This window comes from Elgaria multicarinata, chromosome 6, assembly GCF_023053635.1.
Source record: "Elgaria multicarinata webbii isolate HBS135686 ecotype San Diego chromosome 6, rElgMul1.1.pri, whole genome shotgun sequence".
NCBI classification, from domain to species: domain Eukaryota; kingdom Metazoa; phylum Chordata; class Lepidosauria; order Squamata; family Anguidae; genus Elgaria; species Elgaria multicarinata.
Genome location: NC_086176.1, coordinates 44,653,894 through 44,672,375, shown reverse-complemented (window position 1 = coordinate 44,672,375; position 18,482 = coordinate 44,653,894). Strand labels below are relative to the sequence as shown.

The 18,482-nt window shown below is 41.8% G+C and overlaps 1 protein-coding gene across 8 annotated transcripts in view; it reads right to left on the bottom strand.

The window, feature by feature from the left end:
• PIP5K1B (phosphatidylinositol-4-phosphate 5-kinase type 1 beta) overlaps positions 1 to 18,482 on the bottom strand; it is a 96,040-nt gene that overhangs the window by 53,039 nt on the left and 24,519 nt on the right. For 4 of the 8 annotated variants that reach the window (XM_063129307.1, XM_063129312.1, XM_063129308.1 and 1 more), the window contains exons 2-3: positions 9,101 to 9,182; positions 7,462 to 7,530 (exon numbers count right to left, since the gene is read on the bottom strand). In XM_063129307.1, coding sequence (XP_062985377.1) covers positions 7,462 to 7,530 — 69 coding nt within the window. In that variant the 5' untranslated portion in view covers positions 9,101 to 9,182. Of the gene's footprint in view, positions 1 to 7,445; positions 7,531 to 9,100; positions 9,183 to 10,762; positions 10,820 to 18,482 lie in introns of those variants that run through there. The other 4 variants (XM_063129309.1, XM_063129311.1, XM_063129313.1 and 1 more) reach the window with 4 other exon arrangements.

Genomic DNA, 18,482 nt, shown 5'->3' with positions numbered 1-18,482 from the left:
AAAAATTCCTACAGATCTCCTAAGGAATGTTCCTTCTCACCAGTCTCTGAGTTATCTAAGAGACACACAAAGCCGAGACATGTTTTTGTTGGACAAACTGATTTTTTTTTTAAAAAAAAGTATTTCAAGTTTACACATTCTTTATCGGTTATAGGTATTCAGAACAAAATAAAACCAAGCTGATTTCATTATGAAACCAACAGAGTGGGTACCTGACTGGGCCTGCTATTCTCAAAACCAAGACAATTAGAACCATCCATTTAGCTAATTAGATTGCGTAGAGTTAGGGGCTAGCCAGAGAAATGGCTGGCAGCTCAGATTACTTTAAACCTTAGAAACAGAAGATAACAAACCAAAATACCATGACTTGGAAGCCCCTCCTCTTCCCTGCCACTCACTCACACTCATGGCTCCGTGCCCGTTTTTGTGCCGTGCTTACTCACAAGAAAGCAGGCACCAGGCGGGACGGGTGCCCACACCTCCCACAGTCTTGGGATGGTCCTGGGACCACTGGAAGAATTGGCTTTTCCCAGGGTTTTTTATCCCTGGGAAAACCCGTGCCCCTCCTCCCTGCCCCCAGAAGTCCCTGTGTGCCATTTGGATGTACAGGGAGCACCCAGGGACAATCCCAGGGGAAAAGGCCAGTGTAGAAATGGCCACACACACACACATTCGTACTGGATTTCATAGAACGCTGTATTAAAGAAAATGCAGAGGGAACAATCTACCAATTACTGTTTCTCTGCAACTACAGCCTGATTCCAGAGACTTTGCAATGGAACAAATAAATAAAAGTTCATATCACCTATGGCTTGAAGAAACTTGACAGTAAAGACTGGTGGCACAGTAGCTTTATTCAGTACTCCAAAATGCATCTCTCTAGTTTTGGTTTATTTTTCAAATGAGAAACAAAGTGCTGATGGGTAATTATTGTTTTATTTAAGCCAATTAATAGCAAATCTTGCAAGTTGCATAACAGTTCATAACAGGCAGTTTGTTGCAAACAAGGCACAGTTGATCATTCCTAAAATACAACTTTAATTGGTAAAGGAACTGAATGGTTTGCTTACAAATTTCCCTTTTCTTCTCCTGAAAAGGTCTTTATAAAAGATTAATGTCCTGCATGAGAACTAAATTATGTAACTTTGATTTGGCTTTGTTTCACACTGAGCCTTTTCGTTAACCAACCAGTCCTTACAGTATGGTCACAGAAAATGGATGCTAACTGAAACTATCTATCTACGTGTCTATCTATCTATCTATCTATCTGATTCCTATAGAAGATAAAGAAATTTACCGAAAAGCTAGATACTACAGCTGCACTGAACAAAATATATATACCAGGGATACTAGTCTGTCTTCAGGTTAATAGTAGTCTATGATGGTGGATCAATTTGACTGGAGAAGTACACTACTGGTTGTCACCTACAGCCCCCAACTGAAACCACTGTAACGGATCATCAGTGAACTCCAACCCATCATCAGTACAGATACTTCTCTCACGCAAGTCTTGGGAGGCAGACCTGTCCTGGCCTACAGACAACCTCCCAACCTGAAGCAGATGCTAACCAGCAACAGTACAGAGGGCAGAGACACAGACAGAGGGACCAGACATGCAATAGACCCAAGTGCCAACTCTGCCCCCACATCTATTCAGGCAACACTGTCACGGGACCCAACAACATCAATCAGACCATCAAGGACTCTTTCACCTGCATCCTTATATAATTTGTGTTACATGCCATCCCTGACTTTGTCTATTGTTAAGTTCTTAATAAACACATACACATAACACGTGTCTTATTTTTTCACCACTTTTTTCAACTTCACATTATCAAATTTCTAACTGCACATTTTCCCCCCAACTGCACATTTGGTGTCCAACTGCACACTAAAAAAAACCCTGCCTCTCTCAATGAGTCTACCTTCTCACTGCTCTTGTCACCAGCTGCTATTGCTCCTCCTCCTATTTCCCACAATTTCTAGCAGTTGCTTGCTTGACAGGCAGAGAGCAAGAGAGCAAGTAGGCCGGGGGATTTACTGCTTCTCCTCCTCACCAGCACCATTGTCTGGGCCAGAATGAGACACAGGTGAACAAGCAGGTTGCCATGGTGAAGAGGAGGGGCAACTATACGGGGCTCCTGCTAGGATGTGGGACTTTGGCAAATACCCAACCATGCCTACCTTTGATGCTATCCCTGTGGTTAAAAACCACTGACATTACCTCCTATAAGGAAGAGTGCTCACCATGCACTGCATTGAATCCAGCATTTCCTTTTGCCAAAAAGGTTCCATGCAGAACACTACTGCCAGTGGAAGTAGAAAGACACTACTTTCATCAATTTCCCATCCCGCTACAGATATAGTGCCCTCTCCTCCATTGTTCTAAGGGTCCCCCAACCCTCTGGAACATACTTTGGGGAAGCACTCCATGGAGCTGGATAGGATTGGAAAGGCTCCATGTTTGATCCTGAACATAATATGGATCAGGCCAGCTGGATCGAGGTTGCCACAGGTACCTTATAGAATGTAAGAATATATACATTTATTGTTAAACGTCAACAAAAAAAATGAAACCCTTTTTATCCATTTAATGCAGTGTACAGGGATGTTAACTAGGAAACTGCAATTCTAATCTGGAACCAGGCATCTATGTTTTATGAATCGACCCACAGTAAAGAAGAGAATTCCAGCCTGCAGAAAGGACACCATTTTTGACTTCCTCCTTTATTGCTGCCAAGCCTACTTAGACTTTCTAAAACTCTAGTCCCATGGAACAGGGCAAGTCTGAACCACATCTTGCTCTAGAAACATCTGCTTGCAAGGAAATCTTAGTTCACTTTTAATATTATAAGTAGCAACATTCTACGAACGGTCTGCAATTCAATAAGACCTACCCTACCTCCTTTCAACTTGACTAAACAAAACCTTAAAGGGCTTCTTTTCCTCTTCGAGAAACGTTTTCCTCTCGCCATGTAATAATCTATAAGCGCCTTGTGTGTAATCTGTATATACATTATACAAGAGTCAGCAACTAATGAATGCTCAACATGCAAACCATTGGCAATTAAAATATAAAAGAGAAGGAACCGGAAATAGATAGAGCTAAAGAATAAAGTGTTGATTTTATTCTTGCCATCCTGTTTATAATCAGTAACCATTGTGAAACCTTTTAAACTATGACAATAAAGAATTCCCACATGTGTCAAACTCTAGAAAGGATTTGAGTGCTGCTAGTCCAAGGGCATTGCTAGACCTGCCGGGATAAGCCGGCGGGGCGACGGCGCGCTGACGTTAGTACGCCCCGCCCCAGCTTCCCAGCTTCCATCCCTGCAGCATCCGCCATTTTTTTTGGCGGCCCGAAGACTCCGGACCAGGTAAGTCCGGTTTTTTAAAAAACTAAGTCCCCCCAAGACATCCCCCCAGCCCTGATGCCTGTGCCATCCGCCCTCCCTGTCCCCAGCCTTGCACGGGCGGCAGCACCCGCCGCTTCCTCAGGTGGCGGTGCACCCCCTCCATGCCGGGCATTGCCCGGGCAGCGGCGCCCGCCGCTTTCTCTCTCACCTGCCCTCCCCCCTTGCCACCCCCAATGCCTGCTCTCCCCCCCCCCGTCCTGCCGGGTCCGGCCTTCCCCCTGCCCCTCTCTTCCCCCCGCCCCGGGCCGATGGGCACAGCGCTCGTATGAGCGCTGTGCCAGGTCCATGGCTTTTCGCGGCTACTCGCGAGTAAGCGAGTAGCTGCAAAAAGCCATGGACCTTCCTAGACGTTTCACAGCCGCGGCCTGAGGCTGGGGCTGCGAAAAAGGCACGCCTTAAGCGACTTCGCTTATGGTGCGTTAGAGGAGGCCTCAGTGCAGCCTGGGCCCGGATTCCCCTGTGCGTCATCTGGACGCACAGCAGGGAAACCGGGTCTCAAAGCACGCTAAGGCCTCGTCTAGGAAGGCCCCAAGATGTGTCATCACATTTTTCTTCTTTCACAGAAGAAAATGCTAAATACTAGAATATGACTGAATTCAGATTACATTTTTGACTGTGGACAGAAAATCTAGGGGAATTTAGACTGACCCAGAGCCCCTTTGTCTGAAGCAGATTACAAGGCCAAAACGGTTACAGTTAACTAACAGAAGCCACAACCAATTAAATGCCTACACAAACTAATTTATATGCAGCTATCATATAGAAGAGGGAAAGCCTTTAGGTTAGATTATCAGTCCTGAGTGATTCAAGAACTTAGAGAAGCTTTGTAGTTTAAGGCTGCAATCCTATACCCACTTACCTGGAAGCAACCCTCAATGAAAAAAATGGAACTTGTGTCTGAATATATAGGATTACACTATAAGAGATTTTATATGGAATGGAAGGGAGGAGAAAAGGAGCCTAGAAACAGGTTTAGGAATTAAATGTCGGGAGCACCTAGATAAAGTACATTAGATGCCACTCAGCCTATACTGATGTAGTCTCTTACCGAGGTCCATGGCATGTGTAAATAGTTTATGAATTGCCCTTGTAATCTTTAACTCTACTACCTGGAACTTAGAAGGAATAGTCCCTCAAATCCATCCAAGCCAGCTATGTAAATAAGCTTCAAGAAAGTAAACTGAAGCATTTAATGACACAAAAACATTACACCATCTTGTGATTGGTTTCTATGTACATATATTTCTGTTTATAGTGAGATTTTGCTACAGTGGCCAATTTTACTGTTATCCCAAACAAATGAACTGCATAATTTTACAAATGCAGAAATATTATTATTAAAGTTACCTCTTGAAGCACAGCACATGGAAAATACTACTAAGTCTCAAGGCATATTTGTAGGACTACATTTTATCCTATGGATGATTGCATAGCAAATTAGAAACTAAAACTTTCCGTGGGTCTGTTTCCCTTGTTATATATAGCTTCATAATAGAACCAAGCCTCTGTAAATGGTTCATTTACTGTAGAATGAATATCAGGAAATGGTATATTCATGCATAATAATAGTATTAAAGCATAAACTACAAGCCTGCTTTTGAATTTCTACAATGTATGTTTGAAATAGTTATAAAAATGGCAGTGTACCATTTTGGTTTAAGAGCCCTGAAAGAATTAATAGCTTTATCTATTCTACAATAACTAGCTAACTCCAACCCTTAAAAATCAACTTCAGCCAATTTAAATGGTAGAAGTTTATGTAATCTGAAATTAGTCAACCTACAGTCAGAGCTTTGGATTAGAGAAAGGAATATCTAAGAAAATTAAGCTAAATAAAATATCCCAGAGCAAAGATGTCTGCAAGAGTCATTGACCTTGTAGAGCAAAAAATGAAAGGCTATGCTTGCAGGGATGGAATTTGTGGTAAAACACTTCCGTATTAGCTGCCATAATGGTTCAAAAATTCTCTACACCAATAGACCGCATCTTTACTCATTAGGAGGCTGTATGGCTGCTGGCAATGAAATGGCAGACCAGCAAACGTCTCAGCAGTGTGGAAAAGTATACAAGACCCAATTTGGCACTAAACCCTGCTCCTTACATGTGTTTCACAGGCTTTTCTTGGTTCTCATTTCCCCCCAACTAGCATTGCTATGCTGCTTTGACCACTCTTGCCTTGTGACTGTGTGGCTGACGAAATAACCAATGGTGGCCAAGGAAATAATCAACGGTGCCCTCCACACAACATGATAACCAATGGTGGTTCAAATAGCCAACTCTGCACAGCATTGGTTATTTTGGCCAAATAACCAAACGTTGGCTAAAAAACTCCCTCCACACAACACAATGGTGGGTTAAATAATCAAATGTCAATTATTTAAACTACCATTGGTTATCATGTTGTCTGAACCTAGTTACTGTCTATCCTGGCATTGCACTGGCATTTTCAAAACAATCTGAAGGCTTCTCCATTTGATGATAAGACATTAAAATTAATGTTACCTGTTTAGTCTTTAACAGACTGACCCACTGAGCATTTGCAGCTTTAAAGTTGCTCAGTGATTACCTTTGCCATGTTAAACTTCTACAGAGTAAATATTAGACTTGATTAAACAAATATTAATTTCTATAGGACTGTAAGTAACTCAAATCAAGCACATTTACTGAACTGTGAGAATACTGGGCCACATAAACTGCAAGTGGGCAAGATTAGCAATGCTGAAAGCTAGCTCTCTTCAAAAGTAGAGATAATCCTGTGGAAGCATTATGAGAAACAATCAAGTCATTAAATTAACACTAAGCCAGCAACATTCACCACTAGAAATGAGCCAGTGCTTCTAAGACTGAGATGGAATTGTGCAGGCCAGCAAATCCCACTGCCATAATTTGGCTTCAAATGAATTTCAAATGTTCATTGATCTGGTATAAATGTGGTCCAATTAAAGACACATAACATAACTATAGAGATTTACCTGTCTAAAAGTGCTTTTGCTTCAGGCTAAATAAAGAGATTTACACCATCAAGTAACACTGGCACCTTAAACAAAGTATTCCCAACATTATCCAGCGATAACTTTGTTTTAAGTCAAGGGTGCCAGTTAAACGAAATGTTTCACTCTAGGTCAGGGATTGGATTCATCACATATCAAAGAGATTCCTCTGATGAGAAGCCCTTAATTTTTTTTCTGGTCTATAAAAATCAAGGAAACTGCGGTCCCAGCTATTTTCTTTCCTTGTTCTCTCTCTCTTTGTCTGCACTCAGGAGAGGAAAGAACAGTCAAGAGCAGCCAACACCAGAAAGGCCAAGGAGAGAACACAATTGTGGCAGGATCCTCTCTTGACAAGAAAAGGAAAATGCTGCCACAAAAGTGAGCAGGTGGCACTTAAACTTCCCTCTTGATGGCATAGGGGTAAGGCAAGTGCCAGGAAATGGCTTCTCATCAGCTTGTGTTTGTCGTGGCTGGTACAGGCAGCATTTTGTACATTTAGCTTTACATAAAGAGGACAAGATGGCTGTGATAGACAATGGTGGCGTAATAATCAATTTGACAGGTGTTTATCTAGGAGGTACTCCCCACACAACATGATAATAATCAACCATGGTGTGGATTAGGATCAGCGTTGAGTTGACTATTCATACTGAGTTGACTCTCTCCCCCACTCAGTCCTCCTGCTAGTATCCCATCAGCCATTGTTGCCAAAAATCTATCCTGCCAGCTGGATTGGAGCAGCAAATGCTGCTTTGACTACTCTTGCCTTGAGACTCTGTGGCTGATGAAAATAACCAATGGTGGCTGAGAAAATAACCAACAGTGCCCTCCACATGACATGATAACCAACAGTGGTTCAACTATTTAAACTACCATTAGTTATCGTGTTTTTCGAACCCAGTCTATAAGTACTAGCTTTAAACTCTAGGGCAATACATTTTCTGCTTTGATGATATATAGTTCACAAAAAGATAGAACTGTGTCAATTTTAGCGCTCTATTTGAACTGGCATAAAATGAAATAATCTTAACAAAGTTACATGCAACTTTTAAAACCTTTTTATACGTTTTCTCCTCATTTTGTTTTCCAGAAGAAGGATCTCCATTTTCCGTTATTGTCTGCATCTGAAAAGATATTTTAAAAAAACATAAATATTACTTATGGTTTGTAATCCCACCTTTTAAAATAAGATTCAAGGAACATAATAGTCAAATAAGATAAAACAGTAATCACTTCATAACAAAGCAAAATTAAGAAAAGCAAACATTTTAAAATCAATGTTAACAGGCCAGTAGAAATATGACAGAAGAACAGAGGGAGTAATCCTAAAAGGCAGATCAAATGCTATTAAAAGCCCAGGAGACCCCTTAAGTGCCTAGTGTCTAAAATATAATAATGAAGGTTCCAGGAACAGAGAGAAAGGTCTTCAATGAAGATTTCAACTACAAAGCAAAAATTGCCAGGCTGCAAAAAGCAAGAAGGAAAGGAGCCCAAATAGTCTCCTGAAGTAGGGAATTCCAGAATCTAGGCACAGCCATAGGGAAGTCCCCTTCCAACTAGATGTGCTTCAGCCACTACTGGGCAAAAAGAAGAGCCTCCTAGCAAATCTTAGGGAGTAGACAGGCTGGTAGGGGAGGAAACGGTCCCTTAAGTATCTTGGGCCCAAGCTATTTAGGGCTTTTAAAAGCAATCACAAAACTGTGAATTCTGCCAGGAAACAAACTGGTAGCCAGTGACACTGTTTTGAATTGGTATATATGCTACCATGGACAATATTTTAATTTAAGATAATTATAAATAGGTACAATTAAATGGTTTCATCGGGCCTTGCAGTCAGGCTATAAAGTTGGGGTGGGAAGCCTCTTTCAATTTGGGGGAAGCTCTCAGGGGCCACATCCCAATGGTGGGCTCCTTCCCAATGGTGGGTGGGGGCAAGGTAAAAGGTAAAAGAGGTAGGACCCAAAGTACCTAAACATACAAAATATACCAGGATATTGTTGCTTAAAACTCTTACTGCCAAAAACTAAGCCTTAGGAGAGGCCAGAAAACCACCAACTATCAGTGGTTAAGGGGAAGGGGGGTGACTAGAGGGAGGAGACATTGCCACTGGGAACCTCAGAGGGCCAAATTGGGACCCTGTACCTGAGGTTCTCCACACCTACTATAAAGCAATATACAAGAAATGAAAATACAAATTCTCAGTTCATGCTCTAAATACTGCTTTACTAAAGCATTTCTTTAAAAACTGAAATTTGGCTTCTTTACCGATCCCATTTGGGGGGAAAAGTTGATACACGCACTGAATGAGCCTTCCCAACATGACACCCTCCAGATGTGTTTCAATCAGTTTCAATCATCTGAGCCAGCATGGCCATTGGTGAATGGTGGGAGTTATAGTCCAAAATATCTGGAGGCACCAGGTTGAGGAAGCCTGCACCAGAAGTTGTTAAACAAGAAAGATGTACTTCCAATTTAGATGTTTGATCTAATAGTTTGGACATCCAAAATACGTACAGTAAATTGAATAATCATGGACATAAAGATACTGCTTGGAAACTGCCTGGACTCTGCAGTGTCACAAATCACTCCTCTTCTTTTCCCCATCTATGTCTAAATATACCACCTACACCAGCAGTTAAAGACAGGCTCTAAAACCTTACTAGATTATTACTGATAATATTAGAATGAACCTACCTTTCTTAGCTATGTTGCAAATAATCTGGAGTTGAGAGAGACAGTCAACCCATTCATTGATGCTGTCAATTTTTCTAAGGCACTATTTAAAAAACAAAACAAAAAAACTTATATATATATATATATAAAATACATATGTAAATTATGTTATACATTACATATTCATGCCTTGGTACGCAGAGCCAATCAATATGGTCCTCCATTCTGTACATAAATATAGCCTTTGTGCTATGGCATTCATGACCACTTATTATAAATATTTTATAGAATATTTAAGAAACGAATTTTAAATAAAAAATTAAAATAAATGATTAAATAAATGCACAAAGCATTGTGCAAAATAAAGTCAAAACATAACACCCATCTTGAAGAGCTTATGGAGAAAGCACATGACGGAGGGAGCGGTGAGCCAATTTCAATGGATCTATTTATAAAAATTGTTGGAATTCTTCCCTAAGCCCCTCCCCCCCATCCTGTAACTATGTTATCATATAAGTGATCCAGAATGGTGCAAGTAACTAACTCAATTTAGTAGTCTATTCTGTCTAAATGCAAGTTTGCTAATCAAACAGCAAATAGTTACAGCTCATGACATATGAGTATTTTAAATCTCTAATACATGCAATATTATTCATATATAACCACTGAAAATTATGACTTATGTACTTATGTGTTTGGAAGTCACGTTTGAAGAGGCAGCTAACTACCCCACAATTTGGTCCAAAATTGGCAAGGGAGCTTGAGACAGTGATGCACATTGGGCCTGTCCAGACTGCAAGCTAAGCCATGGTTAGGCCACTAACCCTTTTTCAGCAAAGGGTTAGTGAACGTGTTTAAACCATGGTTATGTAGTCGCCATGGTTAGGAATGTTTCACATGACACACTAAGCCATAATGTTTAGCTCAAAAAGCTTAACCACTCTGGCTTAGCGTGTCATCTGAACAGGGTCATTGATTAGGAAGCACCATATCCTCCTTTCCTCAGCACAGTCCGATCTGCTCTCTGAACCCATGTAGCTGCCTTCTTACCAGAGCATGGAGAAGGTCACCATACCCTCAAATCTCACTTGTGAGGCTGTGTTGATGCATCAAAATGCACTAAACACCTAATGGGCTCATACACACACAGATGCCTCAGAGTGCATACATATACTATAACTCTAGCACAAATGTGCAAATTCTCAGCCAAACCATCAGCTGACCAGGACAATGCAGTAAGAGTCTAGTCAGTCAGCAACCCTGTTCTGTTTGCTTGCCACAGCTTGTGAGATCCCTCTCATAGTAGAAGAGGGAATTGTTGTGCGCAGACACAACAGACAGGGTTCTCCTTTGTCCCCTCCCCCTCCATCTAACTCAGGAAACAAAGTGGAAGCTGTTTCTGCTGACAGTTTTATCACTCTATCTTGAACCAAAAGAGAATATGTGTATATACAGCAGGATAATAAAGCTGTTGCGGACACTGTGTGTGTGTTTTTCTCCTGCAGGGCCAAGGGGGAGAGGACAAGGCCTTGCACAGTGGCATCGGTGTCACATCTAGGTACAATTGTTACTTGCCACCAGCCACCAAGTGAGTGCCCAATAACAACGTTGTGCCAAAACCAACCCTGCATTTTCTTATTTCTTTTGGGTAACTTCATGAATAACATAATTATAGGATCTCACCACACACTGCATGTTGGGAATACGAAGTTTGCTCCTGGAAATTGGCCTCAGTTTCTGAGACCTGCCTCAAATGAACTAGGGGTGGGGAATTCTTTTTCAGTCCAAGAGCTGAAATTCCAGTCTGGGAAAGGTTTTGGCAGGCTGCATTCCATCTGTGAGCACGGCCCAAGGCAGAGTGGCCATAGGCAAATGTGGTTCTTACTTATTTTAAACCTACTCAGAAGTAAGCAGTGCAACCCTCTGCATGACTACTCAGTTGTAAACAGGAATTAATAATTCCCAGCACTTTCAAATAGTATCCCCAATACCAAGCCTCTGTATATCTACTCAGAACTAAGCTTGAGCAGCATGACTACTCACAAGTAAACAGAGAAAGCCTCTGCATGTCTATCCAGAAGTGAACGGGAAAAGCTCTTATCTCGGATCAGCAGCTGATTGAAGATAAAAGCTTTTCCTGTAGAGCAATAAGAAAGAGCACCTTACTCTGTGCTCAGCAAGGAAAAACTCGTTTTTGCTGATCAGCAAGAAAGAAGCTGGATGGGGTGCTCTAGTGGGCCGTATTCAACCCACGGGCTAAGGGGTTTCCAGAGCCTGGATTAAACAATATGCCATTCTCAGTGATGACAATATTTGTGAACCAATAACCACACAGTCCTAAACTACAACACAAATGGTTGCAAATATGTGTTCAGTTGACGTGTTCTGAAAATGACCCACGGAAATCTCCCTTTCTTAGGCAAAACCAGCCGAAGTGCTATGTTATGAACATGGAGTCTGCATTAGAGGCTAAAACAGAACGTTTAAGAAAATCCTTTGGAAATGCCACAACAGCATTTTTCAATAGATCACATGACCTTTCAAATGTTTCAGTTAACATCCAGTCCAATTATCCCATCAATTAACCCCTTATTAACTTGAATAGGGCGTTTCCAAGGAGGAAAAATTACAGAGCTCGTTTACTGAATTTTGTGCACTCAGGAAAAAGGCATGCATTGAGATAGAAATTTATTTATTTATTTATTATTATTATTATTTATTTATTTATATAGCACCATCGATGTACATGGTACTGTACAGATAACACAGTAAATAGCAAGACCCTGCCGCATAGGCTTACAATCTAATAAAGTTGTAGTAAACAATAAGGAGGGAAAGAGAATGCAAACAGGCACAGGGAAGTGTAAACAGGCACCGGGTAGGGTGAAGCTAACAGTATAGAGTCAGAACAAACTCAAAGTTTAAAAGCTATAGGGAAAAGAAAAGTTTTTAGCTGAGTTTTAAAAGCTGTGATTGAGTTGGTAGTTCTCAAGTGTTCTGGAAGAGCATTCCAGGCATGAGGGGCAGCAGAGGAAAATGGACGAAGCCGAGCAAGGGAAGTAGAGACCCTTGGGCAGGCGAGAAGCATGGCATCAGAGGAGCGAAGAGCACGAGCGGGGCAATAGTGTGAGATGAGAGAGGAGAGATAGGCAGGAGCTAGACCATGAAAAGCTTTGAAGGTCAACAGGAGAAGTTTATATTGGATTCTGGAGTGAATTGGGAGCCAATGAAGAGATTTCAGAAGCGGAGTGACATGGTCAGAGCGGCGGGCTCTTATATACCGCTCCCATAGCCAGGGCTCTCTGGGCGGTTTACAGAAATTCTAAAATTGAGATAAAAACAAGTATACAAAATTTAAAACTCTAAAACACAGAACATACACACATAAAGCATTAAAAACCAATTAAAAACTAAACATGTGGGTGATTAAGATGTGCCGCCATATGCCTGGGCAAAGAGGAAAGTCTTAACCTGGTGCCGGAAAGATAGCAGCGTTGGTGCCAGGCGAGCCTCGTCAGGGAGATCATTCCATAGTCTGGGGGCCACCACTGAAAAGGCCCTATCCCTTGTTGCCACACTCCGAGCCTCTCTCGGAGTAGGCACCCGGAGGAGGACCTTAGATGTTGAACGTAGTGACCAGGTATATTCACGTTGGGAGAGGCGTTCCGTCAGGTATTGTGGTCCCAAGCCGTGTAAGGCTTTATAGGTCAAAACCAGCACCTTGAATTGGGCTCGGAAACATACAGGCAGCCAGTGCAAGCAGACCAGATGATAGCCCTTGGAAAATTTAGGCACATAGGCATCAATACAACAGTACTAGTTAAGAACCCTCTCTCATGAAAAGTTTAACAAAGATAGAAATATTAGTAAGGAGCAGCTGAAACCTATCCCATGCCACATATATTGCAGCACGAGCAAGAGGCTTCACCATAATTCTATCCTATTTTTCCAGTGCAAGTTTGTGCCACTGTTAGATGGGCAGGTTGCTCCCATACCTGTCAAGATCCTATGGCAGGGGCATGAGCAATGCCTCCTCAGGAAATTCCTATTATCCAGAAAGCTCCTTGCATAATATTCCTGAAAGTGCATTGGAACGTTTCACAGTACTGTTCTCTCTTGGCACTAAACAGATCATAGAATCGGGCTGTAAGTTATTACACAGGTTGCATGACTATCACATGTGTACATAGGCTCCCTGCCTGCAGTGAGCTGGCTGCATACAGGTGCCTGCATACACTGACACATATCACCCTATTTATAGTTAGCAGAGGCAGAGTAAAGGCCAAATCCCATGCATAGGAGTGCCTGCACATAGCTGGCTCACTTCAAGCAGGAAACAGCCAATGCACGTGGCTATTTCAAGCACATGGCTATGTGAACCAGCCTTTGCGGATGAAAGGAGGAGGGAAATAAAGATATGAGACACATGTATATGATATAAAACTTGGGCCACATTTATTGAAAATCTGCAAAGCCAAAATTCCTGGGCGAGCACCTTATCTATGTCAGCAACTAGCCCAGCATTTTATATTTGGGTGTAACATTCTATGCCTGCTGAGTGGTGTCTAGAAGTACTACCTCATTTGGGGAAGGGAGGCCCTTCCCATGTCACTCCCTCCCAGACCACAAAACACAGGATGGGTGTGGTGAGTTGGCCCTACAGGTAACCCTCATTCTCTCACTGGGGCTGCAAAACCCTGAGCGGGAGGCCTCAAACATCACCTTTCGCAAAAAAAGGTGCCTCAGAATGCTCACCAGCCTTGCTCATACTAACAGTGCCCGTTCGTACCAGTCATAAGAGGATGACAAGTGTATTGATTAGTCGCCCCCATCTGTGCTGAATCCACCGTGGAGTTCTAAAACCACCATTGAGAAACATGTTGTCTGAACTGAGCCATAATCAGGTCAATTACAAACGCAGACTTGGAATGTCTTTCTAATTAGAAGGAACCATTTGTGCGCAATGTGGAAGAAAGGCTTGTTTGTGCCCAATATATTTGGAAAAATTATTCAACAATGTTTTAATCCATGTGAATGTTGATCTGTAATGCTGCCAAGGTTAGGGAGATAGATGGGGATCTCCTGAATAGAGGAAACAATTGACCCTGCAAGTTAAACTGAATAAAGTAAAGACTGCCTATTTGTAAAAGCTGTTCTGTTTACTGAACTGACTTGTATGTCTGCATTTTCCCACATCTTATGAAGATCTGGACAAAGTGTTAGTGTTGTGCAGTATCAGGGTCCAAAAGATTTGGGAAGATACTTTAAAGAAGCATTCCTAAGCAAACTGGTTTAGGAATCTCACTGTAATTTAAGTTTGGGAAAGTATTCTTAAGAGAACTGGAATGCTACTGACCCTCTCAAACCAGAAAAGCTCTATATTTGCTTAGTAGACATTTCCTAAAAACTTAGTTCCTTAATATATTTCTGCTGCACAGTGTGGCACTTTCCGGCACATTTGCACAATACATTCTTCAACGGGATTGCACGTCCACCAGTTCTTGTCACTTTTGTGCAGCCCTCATTTGATTACAGCAAAAGGAAACTCCTGGAGTGCCACCGTATTTGATCTCTGCAAGCCACTGATCTGTCTTGTTAGAAATGTGCTCACTCAGATTAAAGAAACACCGGAAAAAGGTGTTTGGGGAAACACAGAGACTCAGAATCAGCTCTTCATATTCAGTGAATATTGCAGGCTTATAATGAAGGTCTAATTTAGAGCCTTTCCAGTTAGGCATGCTAAAAAAAATGGCAGGGAACTATAGGAGAAGACTATTCTATCAGGAACTTCTGGATGCATTATCTATATTCGAGACGTTGGAGGAATGGTCTCAATTGCTAAGACATTACATTCATTTACCAGCATATGGAGAGCCAGCTCCTGTCTTGATACCACCAAATAAACCGGACAGAGCACCATTCCTGGCTTCCTACATGCAAGGAGCAAGGGTCCACTGAGCCTTAGCGATCACATGAAAGTTCAAACTCATGTTTCCTCATGGCCAGTCACAGCCTTATATATATTCTCGAGCACGGAAAGAAAGTCATGACAGTCACAAATGTAGAGAACATCCCTGTTTTTCTCCTGTCACTATCAAGTGCACAGATTTTCTTTTATAGAAAAATAACAACAACATAAGTACACAAGAAAAGCCATGCTGGATCAGACCAAAGACCTATTTACTCCAGTATTCCCTGCACCATTTCTAGCTCTACAATATCTTTTTGGAGTTCTGGTGACCAAAACTGTACACAATATTCCAAGTGTGGTCGCTAGGGGTGTGCACCAATCACAAGATTCACTTTGGATCCTGACTCGGCAATTCAGAAAACAGCCCAATTCAGCTCAGACCTACCTGGAGGCTGCCCAGTTTGACTCAAGTCCAAATCCGAATCCCAGTTCAGAAATCCAAATTTGTATGCCTCCCATTGACTATCATTGGAAATCAACAAAAGGCTGTAACTGTTTTTCTTTGTGTCAGAATGGAATGCATTTGTGGTCATAGTAGTTCCTTATGGAGGGATTAAGACTGCCAATTTGCAGACAAATAGGTGCAGGAAGGGTTGTGCTATACACCTTTAAATTATTATTTTTTAAAAAAATAATTATGTATGTTTTACTTTCTTTACTATGTTTTTATACCATCCAATAACCAAAGATTTCTGGGCCAAAAAATTATTTCTTGGCAGAATTGAATTAAATTTGTACGGATAGATGCTCTTTCTGAGAAATGTATCAGGCTTTTGAGACCTATCCAGTTCACACAATCAAAACCCGGTGGCTTGTTGTGAGCCACATGCCAGGCATGATTTGCATAATCACTGCCTGGCTGCAGGTTATCATATCATCTAAACCCAGCCAGCATGGCTTGTTTCAGAGGGAAATAACCCTCAAATCAATCATGGGCTGTTGTAGGGTTATTTGAGCATTGTTTATGCAAATAGCACCCAGCATGCGCCACAGCTCACGGTAGCTTGTTTTGATCAAGTGAACTAGGAATGTGCCTCTGAATTGGTTCCGATGATCATCGTAGGCTAAACAAGCCACAGTGGCTTGTTTGAGCCATGGTGTGTGTTGGGCACGATGTGCATAATCACCCACCTGGCCACAGCTTCTCGTGTGGTCTGAACCAGAACATGGCCATGGGCTGTTGGGCTATTTGAGGGCTGCTTCCCAATCAAACAAGCCATACTTCCTGGGTTCAGACAACACAACAAGCTTCAGCTGGGTGGGTGATTATGCAAATTGCACCCAGCATACACCACAACTTGAACAAGCCACTGTGGTTTTGTTAGCCTACAATGATCATATGAACCAGCTGTGTCCTTCCAAAACATGAACCTTCAGATTAGGATTCGGAGGACCCCAGCTTCAATGCAAATATCTCCCAAAACTATCTAAATCAGCCTGATTTGGCTTGGGATTCAGCTGAATCCAAAGCACATCCTTATGTCCAACATGGAATTTGCCTTTTCTACAGCAACTGTACACTGGGTGGTTATTTTCATTGAGCTGATTAGTGCTAGTACCGCTAATACAGGGTGACCATATGAAAAGGAGGGCAGGGCTCCTGTATCTTTAACAGTAATGTAGAAAAGGGAATTTCAGCAGGTGTCAATTGAAGAGGGTGAAATTCCCTCTTCATCACAACAGTTAAAGCTGCAGAAGCCCCGCCCTCTTTTGTATCTGGTCACTCTACTATAGCTAGTGTAGCTTTAACTGTTGTGATGAAGAGGGAATTTCATCCTCTTCAATTGACACCTGCTGAAATTCCCTTTTCTACATTATTGTTAAAGATACAGGAGCCCTGTCCTCCTTTTCATATGGTCACCCTAACTAATAGCAGTAGTACCACCACCACCGCCAGCAGCAATCGGAGAACACAGCCAGTGAAACATCTTCAATGTGTAAAATTTGTAAACTGCATTTTTCAGGCATAGCCATTTCCTAATAAAAACTTGCTACATCTTTAACAGCAACATTCAATGGTGAAAAACCTCAGCTGTTCCTCTTAATATTATCTGACCTATTTAATAGCAGTAGATGTCAAAGTCAAAATGCCTGTTATAAAGAATTATTTAAAATAAATCATAATGATACTGAAGTCATGGAAACAATAGCTTTATTAATAACCTCAAATCACTGCACAACTAAATCATTTTGCCATGAAATTATCTATTGGTCTTGATTACTTTGCTGGACAAATGTGCTAAAAATATCAAGCATACCTTTTAAGTTCACATACTGAATCTCTCTAAATGACATTCAAAACTGCATGGTAATACACATCAAAGATGGCAAGATAAAATCTAACATCTTCAGGCTTCATGTTCAGCACCACTAATGCAAATACAAAGTTTTGCAAGATCTGATAATAATTAAAACGCAAGAGTAGCTGTTGGATTCAGTGTTGTTATTCCACTAGCAGAAGCAGTTCTGTCAGTGAAACTGTGAGGGGGTGATTCCCCACCTCCTGCAGCTCCCCAACTACCCTCAAAAGCTGCTCTGGAGGACTGGTTTTAGGGCAGCATGGAGGTCTACAGTGGGGAGGAGAGAGGGAGAATGTCTAGCACACATCTATTAGCACAATGATGAATTTCACTCTATGGTTTTAGACAGGAATGGCTAACTAGGATCTTCAGGCCTGTGTGACACCCCTAGTGGCCCCCTCCCAATACTGAATGTATGAACATATGAAGCTGCCTTATAGAGTCAAACTGTTGCACCATCTAGCTCAGTACTGTCAGCACTGACTGGCAGTGACTCTCCGGGGTTCCTGGTATGGGTCTTTCCCACCCCTACTTGAAGATGCCTGGGGCTGAACTTGAAACTTTCTGTATTCAAAGGACGTGCTCTACTACACCACTGAGCTACATCAGCATAATGGAAAGTCTGAGGAGAAGCTTGACTAAGAAGCAGCACAGAACTCTTAAGGCACATGACTCAAGTGGTTATTTAGGCTTCTCAGTACAAGCTGAAAACTTAAATGTCCTGTCCCAAAGAAACAACAAATCATGATTCAAAGGAAAGTTCACCATCCTTTTCCCTATAGCACCAGTTCTGCTGTGTCCAGACCAGTACTGATGCTTTTTGGAAATACTTTGGTAACTCAACTTCTTTTATAAACAGAACACCATCATGGTTCAGGGTATTAACAACATTTAAAAATACACAACAGCATTTGTTTCCTTCCTTGAAATAAAATGTTGAGGCAAAAAGTGAGGAGCAACTTCCGAGTGAGCAGTGCTAACTTATTTTTATTTTTTACTGGCCCATTCTTCTGCACCTTTGCAGGAATTAGAAGACTAGTAAGGATGTAAGGCAGGTGGCGATCAGGAGGAGGGCCTTCTCTGCTGTTGTACCCCGGCTGTGGAATGAGTTCCCTAGGGAGAACCTTCTGGC